This window comes from Hibiscus syriacus, unplaced genomic scaffold (genome assembly GCF_006381635.1).
Source record: "Hibiscus syriacus cultivar Baekdansim isolate YM2019G1 unplaced genomic scaffold, ASM638163v2 tig00111983_pilon, whole genome shotgun sequence".
In the NCBI taxonomy this organism is placed as follows: Eukaryota; Viridiplantae; Streptophyta; class Magnoliopsida; order Malvales; family Malvaceae; genus Hibiscus; species Hibiscus syriacus.
In genome coordinates, this window is record NW_024063228.1 from 521,189 (window position 1) to 540,609 (window position 19,421).

At 37.0% G+C, this 19,421-nt stretch overlaps 4 protein-coding genes across 4 annotated transcripts; all 4 read left to right on the forward strand.

Annotated features, from left to right (window-relative positions):
- Positions 1-464: 464 nt before the first annotated feature.
- Positions 465-2,576, forward strand: LOC120173655. The gene is made up of 3 exons (XM_039180750.1): positions 465-1,174; positions 1,253-1,630; positions 1,890-2,576. Exons 1-3 carry the CDS (start codon positions 766-768, stop codon positions 2,246-2,248), a joined length of 1,146 nt encoding a protein of 381 aa, XP_039036681.1. The 5' UTR covers positions 465-765; the 3' UTR covers positions 2,249-2,576.
- A 131-nt stretch (positions 2,577-2,707) lies between these two features.
- Positions 2,708-3,640, forward strand: LOC120173656. Its single transcript, XM_039180751.1, has 2 exons — positions 2,708-2,987; positions 3,067-3,640. The coding sequence occupies exons 1-2, from the start codon at positions 2,808-2,810 to the stop codon at positions 3,631-3,633; spliced, it is 747 nt and encodes a 248-aa protein (XP_039036682.1). The 5' UTR covers positions 2,708-2,807; the 3' UTR covers positions 3,634-3,640.
- Positions 3,641-10,093: 6,453 nt separating this feature from the next.
- LOC120173624 lies at positions 10,094-10,829 on the forward strand. The gene is made up of 2 exons (XM_039180721.1): positions 10,094-10,607; positions 10,754-10,829. Exon 1 carries the CDS (start codon positions 10,159-10,161, stop codon positions 10,591-10,593), a length of 435 nt encoding a protein of 144 aa, XP_039036652.1. The 5' UTR covers positions 10,094-10,158; the 3' UTR covers positions 10,594-10,607; positions 10,754-10,829.
- Positions 10,830-14,375: 3,546 nt separating this feature from the next.
- Positions 14,376-16,271, forward strand: LOC120173706 (probable galacturonosyltransferase-like 7). Its single transcript, XM_039180792.1, has one exon. The coding sequence runs from the start codon at positions 14,675-14,677 to the stop codon at positions 15,887-15,889; it is 1,215 nt and encodes a 404-aa protein (XP_039036723.1). The 5' UTR covers positions 14,376-14,674; the 3' UTR covers positions 15,890-16,271.
- Positions 16,272-19,421: the final 3,150 nt, after the last annotated feature.

Consider the following 19,421-nt stretch of genomic DNA (forward strand, 5'->3'; position numbering starts at 1 on the left):
ATGTTTTGAAATTGCATTTATGTTTGTTTATTTAAAGTTATGTGTTTATATTTATTTATTTTTCAAACAAGAGTGTGTTCCAGTAGTTGTCAAACTAGAGTGTGCTTATATACGTGTGACATATTTGTGAGTGGTGAGAGCAATAATTACACATAATAAAAAAAGATATCAAAACACATTTGGTTGATTGGTCTAATTGTTTATCTTTAATTTCTTAAATTTTAAGTTATGAGTTTTATACTTATTAAAAAGACTTTTTTTAGGGTTTTTTGTTTCTCTCCCCTCTAAATAAGATTATGGTTAGATTTACAATTTATAAAAAAAATAAAAACATTTATAAAAATATATAATTACGTGAGCATGTAATTATTATCTAGTAAAATTTACCCCAAACAATGTCCTTGAGAAGCAAAGAAATGATTTCATTAGAAACATGATACTAGGAACTTTACAAATACAATGGCAAAAGTACCCATATAATAGCAATTATGAACAGTTTGTGACGAGGGTAATTCCGTCAGACCGACGACGGTTGGAACTTTCCTAAACCTGTATCATCATTTCATTAGGAAGGAACCTGGAAGTCGGACCACGAATCCAGACACATGAAAAGGATTGTACATGTTTGGATTGGGATTTGAAGCACTGTTTTGCGCAATGCCATCATCTCTTGATCACCTTAAAACTTATTCCCAACAGTACAAGTAAAGCCACAAACATCATCATCGAATTGCTTGGAGTCGACGAACATCGTAGGAACGGGTGATGAAAAGCCAAGTATCTTGCGTCGTAGATGAAGACGACTGCGAGTCGTGTAGGTTGGCGTATTGTTGGTGGAGAACGGCTGCGAAATTCGATGAATGCGTGAAGCTGACTCTGGACTTTCCCAACGTTTCCATCCTTACGCCTAGGCTCAGACTGCTTAGAGAACTGGAGAGACTGGCTTTGATTGCACCCGATGGACTAATCGAGCTTCGGCACAAGCTTATCGGGTATCGTTCGGGTGATTTCTGGGTACCCACAGGAGGGATCACCAAGGAAGACATGGACATTCCCCCGGTGAACACAATTCTCTTGGTCGGATTTTCGGGTTCAGGCAAGAGCTCGCTTATAAATCTCATGTACAGCATTCTCGGTCGCTCTGGCCTAATACCCTTTGCTCGAACATCATCAGGTAAGTTTCAATTGAATAATTTAGTAACTTCAGATGCAGAAAAAATTGATTTTATCTAAATTGAACTTTTCATTGTAGGAATTTCTGGTTATACAACAATGTACCTGGAAGAACACAATGTCCTAAGATCGATGCAAAGCGGCTTCTGCGTTTATGATTCGAGAGGGTTCGATTACAATAGAACGAGAGAGGCCTTGGATGAATTGTCATGTTGGATGAGTGAAGGGATTCATCATAATCAACCATGCTTTAGATATGATGACTGCAGGACGACGATGGTGGACGATGCGGAGAACATTGGCACGAGATCATCAGCGCAATTTGTGCAGAGACGAGTGAATTGTGTGATGGTTGTAGCTAACATAGCACACATTTACAAAGCTTTAAAAGCAGGAGACTTTAAGCCATTAGAAGCCATCAGACAGCTCTTCTGCTCCCCTGCCTTGCGTAAAAGCAGTAAGTTTTCTCTCCCAATACCGTCTTTAATGGCGTGAAAAGCAAATTGGAATTGTCCTTAATAGAAGTTTCCTGGTTCAGATCCTTGAATTATACGTTTCTCCACAGTGTGCATATGTCCTTATAAAGAAAATTGACATTTACACCTTCACCTAAGCTGTATATACGTATATATACATGTACATATATATGCATATACTTCTTTGTGAAAGCAAAAACCAAAGCAATTTTGTGAATAATCATGTCTCCATGTCTGCAGACGAAAACCCTATCCTGATCTTAACACATGGTGACTTATTATCGACAGAGGAGAGGATCGATGGCCGGCTGAAGATATGCGAAAGTCTCCGGATATCGGTGACGAATGGAGTTTACGACATACTATGCCTCAATGAGTATGGATTCGCGGTAGAAGAATCGGATCCCGTTTCGGCCTATGCGTTAACCGAAGCCGTGTACAGGGCAGTGCTGATCTCGGATAGAGGCCACTACCCAAAGAAGAAATTCTGGGACGTGGCGCTATTGATGCTGCTATGGCTGTTGCGGTTCATCGGCTTTTGCTTCGGCTTCCTGGCTGATGTATTTTCCAACCTTGGGAAACATAAACTGAAGATGTGATCCAAGTGGGTTTATTTTGTTGTAATAACGGCAGTGTTATGATCAGTGGTGTTTTAGGTTTAGGAGAGTGATATTTGAGAGAGACTAACCTACTTGACAATGACAGACCCTTAGTTTTAAATATCTTAACTCACCATCTGGTTTTTGCTTACTGATGTATTGATTAAATTCTCAACATAATGAAGAATAAAATGATTTTCTTTTGATGGCTTTATCTACTGGGGTGCTTAGGCCAGTTTTAAGGCTAAAGAGATGGTCTCATTTAGTTATATGAAGGGGCGGTAACAGGGCTTCAACTATAAAAGGAAATTCTAGAGTAGCCTCGAAGTTCAAAGCTAAATCCACTACCAAACTTCTCCGGCCTTCTAGGTGCCTCTGCACCATATACACGTAAGAGCAAACAAACAAAACCCCACCACGAGGCGTTATATATGGATGCCACCTCGTCTCACACTACACGCGTCCTCACAGATTCTTCTCTTTTCTTCGACCACCTTGTTCATTTCCATCAACTCCATCACACGCATAAACCAGAGACCCTCAACCCCAAAAAGCAAAGATGCAATCTAGATTGGCAACAACAGCATCGAGAACGTATTCGGCGCTGTATGCAGCCGGTAACCAGGCTCTCTTTCGAAGGTTTGCCTCTGGATCAGCCGTTAAAGGAAGAACAGCTGACCCTGAAATCCACTCCGGTGATCTCGAAGCCGGACCCGAAGTTCACACGGGTGAAGCTCAGGTATGAATTATAAAGTTACTAATCTTGTTTTTTGCTTCTTGTTGATTTGTTAAAGTGCTGACCTTTTTTTACGTTGCAGGGCATAGAAAACCATCCAGATGATGACCATAACTTTAATGACTTCCGGTCACAGAAAGAGGCCAAACCTGGTTACGAAACGGATCCGCTAAAACAACCCAAGCTGCCACATGAAAGTTCTCCGAGGCTCAAGAGTTCACCGGTGAACCATCCCGTGGAACCCAACGTTCAACAAAGGCGTACCAATGTCAGTGCTGCAGCCATAGAAGAAGTGAGCTGTGTAGGTATCGACGGTACGCCCTTGCCGGAGAGCAAAGAAAGGGAGCAAGGGGAAAAGAGAGAGCAAACGAAGGATGACAAGGAGTACTTCAAGGACCACAAGGCGTCTCCTTTGTCGGAGATTGAGGTGGCGGATACGAGGAAACCCATCACGAGAGCCACCGATGGGACTGCCACGGAGACGAAACAGAGTGGGGGAGATGTGATCGGGTGGAAGCCGGAGCAGCTTCTGACGGCTGAAGAGACGCTTTTGAGGGCATCGGAGATTTGGAAGGAGAATGCGATGCGTGGGATTCCCGAGCTTCCACATTCTCGTAGACTGAGAGAACTGCGTGGTGAATGGTTTTGATTGCAAAGTGAATGGTAACCCAAAGACAGGGAAACAAAAATCAAAAGTGGATGTCGAATCAATACTTGTGCATTCCCTTTATTTCTTCCAGCTTCATGTTGCTTCTTTTAGTTTGATGTAGCTTCTTTCTTGATTATCATACAGAAAAGTAGGTAGAACAAAGAAGATAAACATCAAGTATTCAAGGAGTTAAGATGAATGAAGTTATCAAGTAGGGATTTCATTCATTTACGACTTCAATATGTTTGAATTTGGACTTGGCATAACCAACTCATTATTGTGCAGCCCAATATCATCAGGCCTATGAAACCAAAGCAGATTACTAACAGATATAAAATAATATTTGATAATATAAAATTTTTATAGAGATCCTCGCATCTGTCTCTTGGTATAATATCTTTTTTATTTTTTAAAATGATATTTCAGATCATAAAAACTCAAGTTTGCAAGTAACAAATTGTCTTTACCTTTTATTTTATTTTCTCTTTGCACCAATACTTTGTACCCTGCGGTTTAATTCTCAAAATTATTCCATTTTATTGAAATAAAATATTTTATCTAATAAATTATATTTATAAAAGTAATTGAAGAATAATCATAAGTGAAAAAGATATTTACAGATATTTACCTTTTTATTTTTGTTAGCTCAATAATTAATAATAAAATTAACATTAGTCGGTGGAAGAGACAAATTCTTTAAATAAATAAATAAACAGTACATAAATTCCATACCAAAAGATTAAAATAAAAAGATTAAAATTTAAACTAATGTATGGGATTTGACATATTTAAACCTTCACACATAATTCTCTGTCTTCCACAATATATAATTCATTATTAATCATATAAATTTAAATTTATTAAATAGTTTCAACAAATAATATCGAGTTTCATAAACTTTTTAATTTTTATAAAATAAAAATGTCTTTTATTGACTTTTCAACAAATAAATTATACTCTCTCTGTCCATAAAAAAATTCTCTTATTGATTTTTTAAAATCAAACTTTTTAAACTTTAATCATAATATTTTTAAATAATTAAATTTTATAAAATATATATTTGAAAATTACTTGATTGAAGGTTTATAAAGTAATTATATTTTACATATTGAAGGTTTTTATGAGACAGGAGGAATATTATTTTTTAGATAAATTCCTCATATTATTATCCAAGAAGCAGTAGACAAAAATCACTGCTACAACAATTACAGACCACCCAAAACAAACAGAATTAGCCTTCTAGGAGAAGGTAATCCCCAAGTCTGGAAAAGTCTACAATTAACTATACTACTTTTAATCACAATTCTCGCTGCTTTCACCCTCACTACTTCTTTAATACAATTTACCACATTATCTATATCCCTACTCACTCCTCTAAACTGTCTATACTTCCTCTCCATCCATATACAGTAAACATAAGCATACCAAGCAATTCTAAGTATAAACACAGGGAAAGTTTTACCTTTGAACCTATTAACAGCCCAATTCAACTCCTCATCCTAGGTCCCTACAGCCTAGGTCCCTACAGCCCTGTTAACATTGCACAGTCATACAATCCCCTCCCACACAGCCTTCGAAAACAAACATTCAAAGAACAAATGGATGCGAGTCTCAGGCACAGCTTCACATAGTCTGCGCTTGTCATCCACCTCAATCCTCATGCGAGCCAACCTATTAGCAGTTGGCAGCCTATCAAGTATAGTCATCCAGGTAATAAGGGAGTGCTTCGGTATGTGCATAGGAAACCAGACTATCCTGTGCCATTCAACTTTCACTCTTCTCTCCCTAATCTCCTGCCAAATCCAACGAGCATTCACTTTGTCCCAGTCTGTTGTCCCTGAGAACAAAGGTTGCAAATCTTCCCTTGTTTTCATAATTTTCCTCATACTCCAGCTGAATGAAGCTTTACTTTCAATGGACTAGAAATCAGCCCCTTTAAGGACATAAGACCTCACCCAAACTACCCACAGAGAACCCTCAACAAAGAGTAACTCCTTTACCAGAAGCATAGTACATGCTTTATTCCAGCATTTTAGATGTTTAAGGCCTAACCACCCCTCAGACTTAGGGGAACAAATCAAATCCCAGCTCACACGAGCACCTTTAGCTGGGATATCACCTCTATTCTAAAAGAACATGGCACAAAGTTGGTCAACCCTCCTTACAACAGCAGCAGGTAAAATAAGTTGTCTGCACCAGAAATTAGTTATGCTAAATAGAACAACCTTCACCAGTTGTAACCTACTAGCATAACTCAGCCATTTGTTGGACTAATGTCCCAACTTAGCTTTGATTTTCTCCACTAAGCTAGCACAGTCTTTCTCAGTCAGTTTCCTGGGGACAAGAGGTACCCTTAGGTATCTCACTGGGAGACAGCCAATAGTAAATCCAGTAGTCTATTGAATCAAAGTCCTCTGCCTTTCATTTATACCAGTAATGTATATTTCAGTCTTAGAGGCATTAAGCCTTAGCCCAAACATCACATAAAACTTATCCAAAACACATTTAACCCCAACAATTGAATCCAATCTACCTTTGTAAAAAATAAGCAAATCATCAGCAAAGCACAAGTGAGTTAGATTCACTCTTTTGCACTTAGGATGAAACTGAAATTTTTTTTCTGAGGCAGTAACATCAAGCAGTTTGGACAGGATGTTTATAGTAATGAGAAATAAGTAAGGGGATAAAGGGTCCCCCTGCCTAACCCCTCTTCTCCTTCTAAAATATCCCACAAGGCTACCATTCAGAACAATGGAGAATCTGGAGTCCATAACATAAGCCTCAATCCAACCCCTAAACTGAGTTGGCAGCCCTAACCCCTTCAAGATAACAAGTAGAAACTTCCAACTTAAAGTATCAAAGCCTTTCTGCAAATCAACTTTAATAGCACATCTAGGGGGAATATAACTTCTTCCATACCCTCTGACAAGCTCTCGAGCCAAGAGAGTATTGCTTTCAATGTTTCTCCCCCTCACAAAGGTTGACTGGTTAGGAGTAATCATCTCAGGAAGGTATCCAACCAATCTACTCACCAGTATCATAGTGACAGTCTTATAAAATACAGAGCATCAGGATATGGGTCTAAAATCCAGAGCAGAATGAATATTATTTAGAGAAAATAACCTCAGTAACCAAAAATCCCAGATAATATACGATTTTGACCAACTTTTTTTGGATTTGCGAAAATGACCAACAAAATCGCATTGCGATCTCCACTATCGCAAATTCGCGTTGCATTTCGCGTTGCGATTTTTCATTTCGCGTTGCGATAGTCTACAATGTCGTTGCGATTTTCCAAATTCGTTGCGATAGTTAAAAAAAGATTTTTTTTCTTAAGAATTTTCTCTAAAAAGATAGTATCCGCGCGGATGTGTCGAAGACACGTATTACCACGACCACGACCACGACCACGACCACGACCCGAGACGGACGGCGGCGGCGGCGCGCGAGAGTCCCTCTTGTTCTCTATCACTCAACAAGGAAGTGGGAAAGCCAAGCCTTAAATACTATTCCCAATAGTGTTTCCAATACTATGTGGGATTTGAGCATTACCAACACTTGTTCCCAATACTATGTGGGATTGAGCCTTAAATAATGATATTGTTTTTGAATGTTTTGCTTAAAATTGCAATAATCGCGATTGATTGTAGATTGACTTTTAATTATGACATATTTAATCGTATAATACTAATGCAATTGGTTGCTGATTCAGTTGTTTTAAGGTGCATGATTGTTAATTGTTTCCTGAATAATCACATTGTATTGGAAACAAGTGTTGGTAATGCTCAATCCCACATAGTATTGGAAACACTATTGAGAATGGTATTTAAGGCTTGGCTTTCCTACTTCCTTGTTGAGTGATAGAGAACAAGGGGGACTCTCGCGCGCCGCCGTCGCCGTCCGTCTCGTCTCGAGTCGGGTCGGGTCGTGTCGTGTCGTGGTCGTGGTCGTGGTAATACGTGTCTTCGGCACGTCCGCGCAGATATTATCTTTTTAGAGAAAATTCTTAAGAAACAAAATCTTTTTTTTTAACTATCACAACGAATTTTCGCAACAAATTTGGAAAATCGCAACGACAACTGTAGACTATCGCAACGCGATTTTCAACTATCACAACGCGAAATGAAAAATCGCAACGCGATTTTCGCAACGAATTTGGAAAATCGCAACGACAACTGTAGACTATCGTAACGAATTTGGAAAATCGCAATGATAACTGTAGACTATCGCAACGCGAACTGAAAAATCGCAACACGAAATGAAAAATCGCAACGCGATTTTCAACTATCGCAACGCGAACTGGAAAATCGCAACGCGATTTTCAACTATCGCAACGCGATTTTCAATTATCGCAACGCGAAATGCAACGCGAATTTGCGATAGTGGAGATCGCAATGCGAATTAGAGATCGCATTGCGATTTTGTTAGTCATTTTCGCAAATTCAGTTAAATAATACTTATTATAATTTTTAAAAAAGAGAAAATAACCTCTGTGACAAAAAATCCCAGATAATATACGATTTTGACCAATTTTTTTTGGATTTGCGAAAATGACAACAAAATCGCAATGCGATATCTAATTCGCATTGCGATCTCCAGTATCGCAAATTCGCATTGCATTTCGCGTTGCGATAGTTGAAAATCGCGTTGCGATAGTTGAAAATCGCATTGCGATAGTCTACAGTTGTCGTTGCGATTTTCCAAATTCGTTGCGATAGTTAAAAAAAAAGATTTTGTTTCTTAAGAATTTTCTCTAAAAAGATAGTATTCGCGCGGATGTGTCGAAGACACGTATTACCACAACCACGACCACGACCATGACCCGATACGAGACGGCGGCGGCGGCGGCGCGCGAGAGTCTCCCTTGTTCTCTTTTACTCAACAAGGAAGTGCAAAATCCAAGCCTTAAATACCATTCCTAATAGTATTTCTAATACTGTGTGGGATTGAGCATTACCAATCTTATTGTGAAGATTGTTGCTTGAAGAGTTAAATAACGTTCATTGCCACAAGCGTTGCATGATTGGTTCTGGTGGAGGTTCTGTCGGGTTTGTATTCTTATACTTGAAGAAATGATGATAACCTATGCTACTTAAATTAAGCACATGATATCTACGTATATTACTCTTAAGAATGTAAGTTGCTATATATGCAAGCAAAGTCATCAAATTAAAGGACTACTTTTACTTGTTTCAAAACATTGTTAAAAGTAAAAAATTAGAAAAAGTGGGGTAATGCTCAATCCCACATAATATTGAAAATACTATTGGGAATGGTATTTAAGGTTTGGATTTTGCACTTCCTTGTTGAGTGAAAGAGAATAAGGGGGACTCTCGCGCGCCGCCACCGCCGCTCGGGTCGGGTCGGGTCGTGGTCGTGGTAATGGTAATACGTGTCTTCGACACGTCTGCGCGGATATTATCTTTTTAGAGAAAATTCTTAAGAAACAAAATTTTTTTTTTAACTATCGCAACGAATTTGGAAAATCGCAACGACAACTGTAGACTATCGCAACGCGAAATAGATAATTCTCAAATCCAAAAAAAATTGGTCAAAATCGTATATTATCTGAGATTTTTGGTCACTGAGGTTATTTTCTCTTTAAAAAATTCTCATTAGATAATTAATAATAAAAATAATATTACTAAATTTATTAATTAAATATCGATTAAACTGAAAACTTATTATAATTTCAACGTTATAATTAATTTTTTTTACTTACATTTTCCACATTTAAAATTGTTTATATAAATATTATATGTTTTTTATGATATTTTTTCACTCGTCATTATATTTAAAAATTTATAATGTAAACATTAAAAATTTATAATGTAAACATTAAAAATTGAGTAATATAAACCTCCCAAAACTATTTTAATGATTAAAGAGATTATTGTTTTTAAAAGATTATACTTAAACACGTATGTCTACAAGATATATATGTATAGTTAACAATTAAAAAAAGTAAATAGATACTACCTTAATTACCATAAACTAATAAAAATAAAAGAATTGAGAGATGCAATTAGAAAAATCCACATGCATGTGTGAAATGGCTGTGTAGGTGTAGCTAAGTAGCTCATTCTTCCTCAGCTTCCGACCTTCAAATAGTAAGTTATAACCTACCTTACAATCGCCATGGAAAATCCCTTTCATCCCCCTTTCATGATTTGATATTTTACCTCTATCAAACGTCACTTACTTAAATATAATAATAATTCCAATTTAACAATAACAATTTAAGTTAGCCCTCACATCGGGCAATTAAAAGTTCTATTTTTAATTTGACACCCGAGAAGAATCCCATGGATGATCAAACGATACGACGACTACAATGTGACACGTGGAATGACCACACACATTTAATTCATTTGCGCCTCTCGCATTTACCACCGCCACCCTCTATCTACTCTATGATATATTGATTTATACATGTATATATATCATATATGTGTATACGTATCTTCTTCAATCTCCCCCCACTTTCTTCTCTCTCTGGAGAAATACGAATATTCAGAAACGGTGATGGAGGGTGTTTCTACGACCATGTACAAGCGTTTGGGAGGGTACTGGAAGAGGAGAGGCTATGTAAAGCTAAACGGTGGTACGAGAGGAGGAGCACGGAGGAGCAGAGTGGAGCTTGGCGGCTCCTCGCGGCGGAGGCCGTTCTGGAAGATCAGGGTCAGGGCAAAGGTGAGATTACCTTCGCCGAAGAAGTTCTTTGTTTGGCTACGGGATGCGTACGTGAAGATGATGCTGGGGTTAGCCAACTCCAGGGCGGTTACCGGGTACGGCGGAGCCATGGGGGATCATGGGGTATCGGCCTTTGGGAAGCGTCCGATTAAAGAGTACGACGAGAAAATGATCGTCGAGATCTACAAATCGTTGGTGATGGCGCAAGGTCAGCTGGTGCCGAGAGAAGCAGGGAAGCTAAGCTCTGCCGTTATTTGTAAACGGTGACGACGTGGTTTATTTTCATGCATCCGACTGTACGTTTTCGCCACAAAAACCCAGCGGCGCAAAAGGAATTAGTTCATGGAAACATTAGAGGTATCGATTCTCAAAGATAAACAAGAAGAAAAAGAAACTTACAATCCTCTGTTGTTCAAAATGATTTGACGTTGTTTTTCTAATCTTGCGATTGAAACCCAATAAACTGTTCAGTTTGGCCTACCAAATTAATCATCTGGGACCAGATATGGCTGCTCAAAATTCATTAAATTTTTAATTAACGACAATTAATTTTTTTTTGGATACCATAATCCAGTACACGACTGAACTCCCAACTAAAAGATTCAATGTTGGTGGGGGCTCTGGAGCTGAATGAAGGTAACTATAAAAAGTAAAAACCATTGACTAATGGGAAAAGCAAGCGAAGCTCATTCCACATCAATATCATTCATGTGCGTCAAACCTTGCCATTCATCTTACCTTTCATAATTATTATAATTCAAGCATTAAATTCAGACTTATTTATTTCTAAAGAATTTTTTTAATTTTGTTTTATTTAAAAATTATATAAAAATATTATAGATACTATATATATATTTTATAATATAAGGTAAGTACAATGTAATATCTATTTAAAAATAACTCTCAATCATTTGATATTAGACGTTCGATATTTCTGATACTCGAACCTAAAATCTTAAGAAATATGTTTTAGATGTTAGAACATAAAATCTTTTTTTAAGTTAATATAAAATCTTTCTTAACATACTATTATATAATAATTATTATTAAAATCAATTGTTTTTCTATTATTTAATCATTATTATATAAAATATAATTTTATTTATGTTCGTTTATGTTCATTTATTGTGTTCGTTTACATTTATTCGTTTGTGTTTGTTTACGTTCATTTATTGTGTTCGCTGATATTTGTTTACATCCGTTTGTTTGTGTTTGTTTACGTTCGTTTACATTTTTTCGTTTATATTCGTTCATTTGTATTCGTTTATCATTTAAATGAACAAACATAAACGAATACGAACAAGTTACATTCATTAACGAATAAACACGAATAATAAATTTTTTATTCGTTCATTTATTTAATTAAATATAAACGAACAAATATAAATATACTCTTATTAATGTTCGTTCGATTTATTTACAGCCTTACGTAAATATGGAATATATAATGTACGCTAGCTACCATCAGTCCGCCCCTCGTAAAATGCGCAAGGGAACCCAACCCCACACGTTTAATTAAATGAACCCCAACTTTAATTAATTATTGCACTCTTCCAACTCTCTTCTTCAGATGGCATCTACACTCACAGGAGCTCTTCCAGATTGCTTAGATTCTTTCCACCTAACCTATCAATTTAACTACCATCGGTTTTTATTATACTTTTATTTTTATTTAGTAATATATTATAATAATAAAAACATTGATGCTTTTGAAATCATTTTAAAAAATTACGGTTTTTTTATAATATTTGATAAAATCGTTTTAAGTGAATATGGTTTTATCAAACATGATATCTAAAAAAATTATGAACTCGTGTAATCTCGGTAGTAAATAAATTATTATTATTTTTTTAGATACGAGTTCGAGCATCGATAATGTCAGAGGTACGAACGTTCAATATCAAATGATTGAGAGTTATCTTTAAAAATATATTATCTTTTTGTACTTACCCCATGTTAATAAAAAAATATCACTAAAAGTTGGTATTAAGCTAGATTAATAAGCCTTCATATGTCTCATTTATTATTAAAACTGAATTGAATAAACTTAACAATTACTTGACTCGATACCAAAGTCATTGTTAATAATAATAATTTCGCATATAATGGTATGGAGGTTCAGCCGAAACTATAAAGGATTTAGTCCAATTGGACCATTTGATTCATCGTTAGTTTCAGCCTATGCCTAACCCATAAACGATTAGGTCCAAAAAACTTGCTTCCCTTACCTATAGCCCACTTAAGATTATTGTACTGCAACCGTTCATGAAATGTGGCAACGAATAGGTGTTAAATCAACAGGGCACCCTAGTGTTTTTCTAGCCCTGTTTTTGTAATGTGGCAACTATCATGGTATTTTGTATTCATTTGAAGAAACCTGTAGGTTTCATTTCAAAACATGTTCTACCATTTCCTTAATTGCTGCATTTAGTACGAAGAATGTTAAAACATTTTACACAAGACGTCATTAAAGTATTACTTAGATTCTAAATTAATTTGTATACTTTAAAACATCATAATCAAGTCCTAAAAGTACCTGCGTCCATAAAGATCAGAAAATAAATTTTTAATATTAGAATGGAACACAAACATCATTTGAACATATTACCAAAGTTATTGGAGGTTCGTGACTGATAACTTAACAAACGATATTTTGAATACTTATCTTGAAAGAGTCGAAAATCTCCTCCAACAAAGAGAAGTACCGATTTAAAACTTGAATCATAGTTTTGGAGCATGTAGTGGAATTGACGTAAAGTTTTTAGACAAATTTGTTTTTAGTTAAAATAATAAGAGATATATCGTCTAGACAAAATGAAATAAGTTTATAAATAAGTTTATAAATAAGTTTATCAGTATATGGTGATTAATCAACATCCACTAATGTCTAATATCATCTCATCGATCCCGCATCAAATACCATAAATTTATATAATAATATTTTTAATAACAAAATCTCTGCCGACAATTACCAACATATGCAATTTTAAGGCTAGATTACTTACTGGTCACAAGAAGTCTGTGCTATAAAAATCATGACTTAAAGAGGCAACCGTGTAGTTTGGATCCGACCCGGACACTTTTGATTTTGATTGGGCTCATCGTTGAACGGTTGATGGGTTAATTACATTAGATGTCTTTGAACAATCTTCTATATTTTATATCAATTTACAAATTTTAAAATATTTTAATTATGTCCTCATTATATCATGTTTTTTCAATCAAATTTAATTTGTTGATCAAATTAAATCTTCTATAAAAATCCAAGTTGAGCTAATATTTCACCCTAAAGCTAATGACAAGACTGATAAAACGAGCTAATTAATTTAGTTCTGATGCTTTGAAGATTCAATTAGAATGTCTTGAAATTCGTTAACTTATAATTTAGGCAATAATTTGCGGGTCTCTGATAAAATTAACTCATTGTAAAACTAAAAATGAGTTAATTACACCAAGTGTCTCAAAAATATAGCTCAAATTCTAAATTAGACCCTACACTTTGAAACATTTTAAATTAATCTATAAACTATAAAAATCATTTCAAACACATCAATATGTTAGTTTTCCAAACTATTCAAGCATTAAGTGGCAATTTAGATATGATGTGAAGGAAATTTAAAACATGTGCATCAAAATTTAAATATTATATATTATTGTATGAACACTTTAAATATAATGTTAAAGATAATTATATCAAATTTTAATAATAATTAAATTTATACATGACAGATCTTAATTATTTATACAATATATACAAATGTATTTAAAATTTAATTAAAAAAATTTAAATATGCTCTATATCAAACTTAAATTGACATTAATACTCAAATAATTTACTAAACTAACAGAAACACATATTTCAAATGATAATAGTAATTTATAATGCCTCAAAATTTGACTAATATAAGATCTAAGCATGATTTGAGGACGCTTAGTGCAATTAATCATTAAAACTGATTAAAAGAATCCAACAAAAAGGGGTGGGTGATTCGTACAAAAATCCAATTGTTGTGTTGTGTTGTTGTTGTACGTGCAGGCTTTATATTTGAATCAATAGTATTCTGTTACTAAAATTATGGTAGGCCGTCGATTTCTACGGTGGAAAACGCCAAGCTAAGAGAAAATTTGAAACTTTTATCATCTCCTTCTCTCTCTAGTCTCTGCCTCTTATCCCTCTATTGTGCTGCCATCAGTTTCTTTGCATAGAGTGAGAGGAGGGGACAGAGAGAGGGAGAAGTGAAAGGGAGTCAGAGCGTTACGCCGCCGGCGCACGGTAGCACTGGACTCTGCCTCTTTTTTCACCGATTCTGAGCTTTGGATTCTTACTCCAGATTCATTATTGTGAGCTATGGCGGACCTAAAAGGAATCTTATCGTTCTTCCAGTCCTCACTGTCTACTCTCTTAGCAGATCGGCTCGATTTCAAATATAAAAAGAAGAGGAAGGGGATTTACAGTAGTAAGATGCTTTGGGCAATGCGATTTTCAGGGTTCTTTTCAGCCGCAATATTGATGATCATTCTCTCACCATCACTCCAGTCGTTTCCTCCCGCTGAAGCCATAAGATCGTCTCATCTAGACAGCTATATCTGGTTACCGTATCAGGCGTCTACATCACAACACTCATCGAAGGATGAGTTTTATTTTCGGAAAGCCACCGGGTTTCGTAATGCAGACGAATGTGGCTCCACCGACAACAAAATCACAGGCGTCTGCGATCGTTCTTTAGTCCACGTGGCCGTCACTCTCGACGTGGTCTACCTCCGTGGGTCAATCGCCGCTGTTCACTCCATTCTCCGGCATTCATTGTGCCCGGAGAACATTTTCTTCCATTTCCTCGTATCGGAGCCCAGTCTGGATACCCTCGTTCGGTCAACGATCCCCCAGTTGAAGTTCAAGGTCTACTATTTCAATCCCGAGATTGTACGGAACCTGATATCGTCTTCCGTTAGGCAAGCGCTTGAACAGCCGTTAAATTATGCTAGGAATTACTTAGCTGATCTTCTAGAGCCATGCGTACGGAGAGTGATTTATTTGGACTCTGATCTAGTCGTCGTTGACGATATCTCTAAGCTGTGGAGCACCAATCTGGGTCCACGTACAATCGGGGCACCTGAATATTGCCACGCGAATTTCACGAAATATTTCACGGGCGGTTTCTGGTCGGACCAAAGGTTCTCGGGGATTTTCAGAGGGAGGAAGCCGTGTTATTTCAACACGGGAGTGATGGTGATTGATCTGGTGAAATGGAGGCGGGTCGGGTACACGAAGCGGATAGAAAGATGGATGGAGATTCAGAAACATCACCGGATCTACGAGCTTGGTTCGTTACCGCCCTTCTTGCTGGTTTTTGCGGGACGCGTGGCGCCCATCGAGCATAGATGGAACCAACACGGGTTGGGTGGGGACAATGTGAAGGGAAGCTGTCGAGACTTGCATCCCGGTCCGGTTAGCCTCTTGCATTGGTCCGGTAGCGGTAAGCCGTGGCTAAGGTTGGACTCCGATCGGCCGTGTCCACTGGACGCATTGTGGGCGCCTTATGACTTGTACGGGCACGCGAGTTAAAATCAAAGTTGAGGGATATAGTCGCCGGTTTCGGAATAACCATGGGGCTGTAAATATTTTGTTTAGTCGGTGGCAGCGGATGAAGACCTGCGTGAACTTCCTCTGCACATTGTTCCTTTCGGGACATGTGTCAAGCCAGGCAATAACCTTTATGGTTTTCATACTGCAAATAATTTGATACATACGACCATACGTACATTTGATTCATAATGTTTATTTTTTTTTATCTCAACCAGACTATTTGTGTGTAATGGGTAGGGGACCCAGATGTCATTCTAGTGTATGGATATGTTCAAAGAAGGAATGGGACCCGATTCTTTTTTGGCCCTGAGCCAGTTGTTTGATTATTATCTGTAAAATATAACGAGTTCTATATCTTACAGTTAATGTGCATCATATTTCCTATATACCATACCTTAATTAATCAATTAAAATTATAGAAACTTACCGACATGCTAACAGTTGCTGAACCTACATAGATTTGGTGGTGAAATCGTACAAGATCGGTCTGATGTTGATAGATTTCCATCTCAATTATTCTAATCATATCTTAATCCAATTGTTTATAATCATTTGGATGATTCTAGGAGGGCCGAGCAATAGCATGGCATCCTCTGGTTGAAGTATATATAAATGAAGAGGGGGCCATTACTTGTAGTGCCAAAATGTTGCATTTGACAATGATTTCTGTAACGCGTTGTTGTTAGTTACGAAGAATTATCCGACCCTTAAAAGCCAATCGCCATCGATTGGTCCCGGACATTTACTTGTTCAACAATACAAACTTGGTCTTATATCGTTAATCGCTCTACTGAATGTCGACAGCGATTTTCATGGCTCTGCTAGATATTAGAAACGTTGGCACGCAAGCCAAGACCAAGTAAATTTTGGCTCTTGGAAACCTTATATATTCTTTTCTCCCACCATGGGGAGGAAAGCAGAGACATGTTTGGTTTCTGGTCCTAACATGGCCACTGATTGTTTGGTTATGGTCGTATGAAGTTTATGTTCTTAAAATCTTAATCTTAATACAGAGTCACCTGAGGATCTCATCCGCATTAAAAATATTTATGTAGTCATCGTGGAAAATTCGAGTTCAGTGTGCTTTTTGGGAGAGAACCGTGATTGTAGATCGAACCACGTTACTACTACAAATTATGTTATTGGCAGGATGTATAGGGGTGGTGGATTTTTTTAATAAATTTTCAATTGAAAATATATTTTCGTCAATTAAAATTTTATAAATTTATTCTCTTTTAAAATTTTAAAATCCACCCTATTATAAATATCCGTACTGATTATAGAATGCACATTCTACTTTATTCTCCCTCGACTATTTGAGGAGGATAAAATAAGAAGAAAAAACAACTTTTTAAGATTATCATTATTTTACCAAATAAAAAAAAAGTCCTTGACAACCTTTTACTGCTAGAAACATCTATTAGGTTAATATAACATTAATTGGTCCCCCTGCTCCTAAAGTGGGGCACATCTTGTACTTAAAAAACTCCATTGCGATTCGAACGAAGGTAGAAACTTGAACAACTCATCCTACAGGAATCTAATTGGCGGTGTTTAGTTTTGAACTTACCGAGGAGTCCAAGTAAGGTAAAAATTTCGTTGTTTTGGGTCCAGAAAGTCAGAAAGCAAGTAACAAACAACAAAGTAACCCCAAAGAACAGGGACTTGAAGCAAGGTGAAAGTTTCTCTGTTTGGGTCCGAAGAGGCAGTAACAAACAACGAACCAACCCCATTAACTGGGTTTAATTCACTGTCTAAACCACTCTCAACTGCTGGGACCGTTCAAAGATTTAAGAGACCTTATACAATTTACGAATAAAACAAAAGTTACCTTAATATCAAAAACATTTTTAAACTAACCTCTTGAGCAATAAAATAAATTTACGAATAAAAAGATAAAAATTTATCACTCATATTGCGTCGTCTCCGTCTTCTTCTGGGGTGGCGGATTTGGAAGTTAATGTGAAAGAGGTGTCTATTCCTGCTATGACCTTTAGAAGTCATTGTAGCACTGATGCAGGATGGGCACTGGTTCCACCAATCAACCCAAACTGTTCAATTTGCCACCACTGGTGAAGAGTGATTCCTGACCATTTGATTTCGAGGATAGCAAGCAGGCACAAAGCGATTATGATGGCCAACAAGAATATGAAGGTCAAACTGAGAGCTTGCACGATGAACTGGCCCGGGAATAGAGAAACTGCAGGTAAAATGCAGTAGACTAGGAGAAACATAGCAGTGAAAGGGTACATTCCCACATTCAGATATGTCACTATCTGCAAGAACTTCATTCTTCTAGTAGCACTGCAAGAGAACCCGCTGGTCCAACATGGTTTTCCTTTCCTTGCACATCCTGAAGCAGCCTTCCTTGGTATTCTGCAACAGGGATTGACGCTGCCAGAGAAGTTGAGTTCCCAAATCCCTTAGGAAGAAGCAAAGATTCGATATGATCTGCATCATCATCGTCGTCGTGTTCCGCATTAATAGACAATGCTTTAACATCTTCTGCTTTGTTTGTCACCTTGGGTTTCCTAAAAAATAACTTGACTTCCCTTCTACAAAACCACCCATGATGTCCAGTGGCTCTAGGAGGACCAAATACATAGAGTGTAGTTCTCCTGAAAGTGCAACCTGTACCTACATTACATACATTGGCCCCTGTAACCCATCACGAGCTCTCACGTTCTCATCAAAGAACACAGTATTATGATCTGAGTATCGGTCATTCAGGTCAATCCCCCGAAACCTTAATAGAGACAATGAAAATTTGAGAATTTAATATATGTATAGACACACATATTTTCATATAAAGCAATTAATCTTTCCAGTTGCTTCAAGTCTGAAGATCTACAGCAGTCCAAAGCTTTTCCTTCTTAGTTGTTTCCGAGACATGTCTATGTATTACTGTACATGTATATTCACTTGAAAGTAATACATAGAAATTGGAAGTCACTTTTTTCTTTAAAACAAATGTAATGTAGATGAATGGGAAATGATGAAAACTTAATCACCAGAAGTAGCCTTTTTGGATCTGCATTCTTCTAGCGGTATTTCTGCACCGCTGATTCTAGCCACTTCACGTAAGCCTAATGATCGAATAAAATTAGATTTAAGTTGGGAATACAAGTAATATAATGAAACGTTTATTAATGGGTTAGTGCAAATAATTGCAAGTTGCTAGCCTCTAAGTTACCTTCTTTTGTTCAAATGCACGAGCAGCTGCCTCTCTGTTTCTGATTATAATTAATTCCTTCCTTTAATAAGCTTCCAGAGTACCCTTAGAAATCCTCTTTCTCGTATTCGATTTCTCCATCAGTTCACCATTGTCTATATAGTCGGCGGCCACTATGGTGGTACTGCCATGGCTGCCACTAGGACCACCACCTTCATGTAACTGTCCCTCGTCTAGTATCACCATCAGTTCGTCGAAATCAATGATTTCGTTGAGGTTCATGGGATTGTAGTCGTTGTAGGTTGTGGAAAAGAACACATTTTCGAAAGAATTATCATT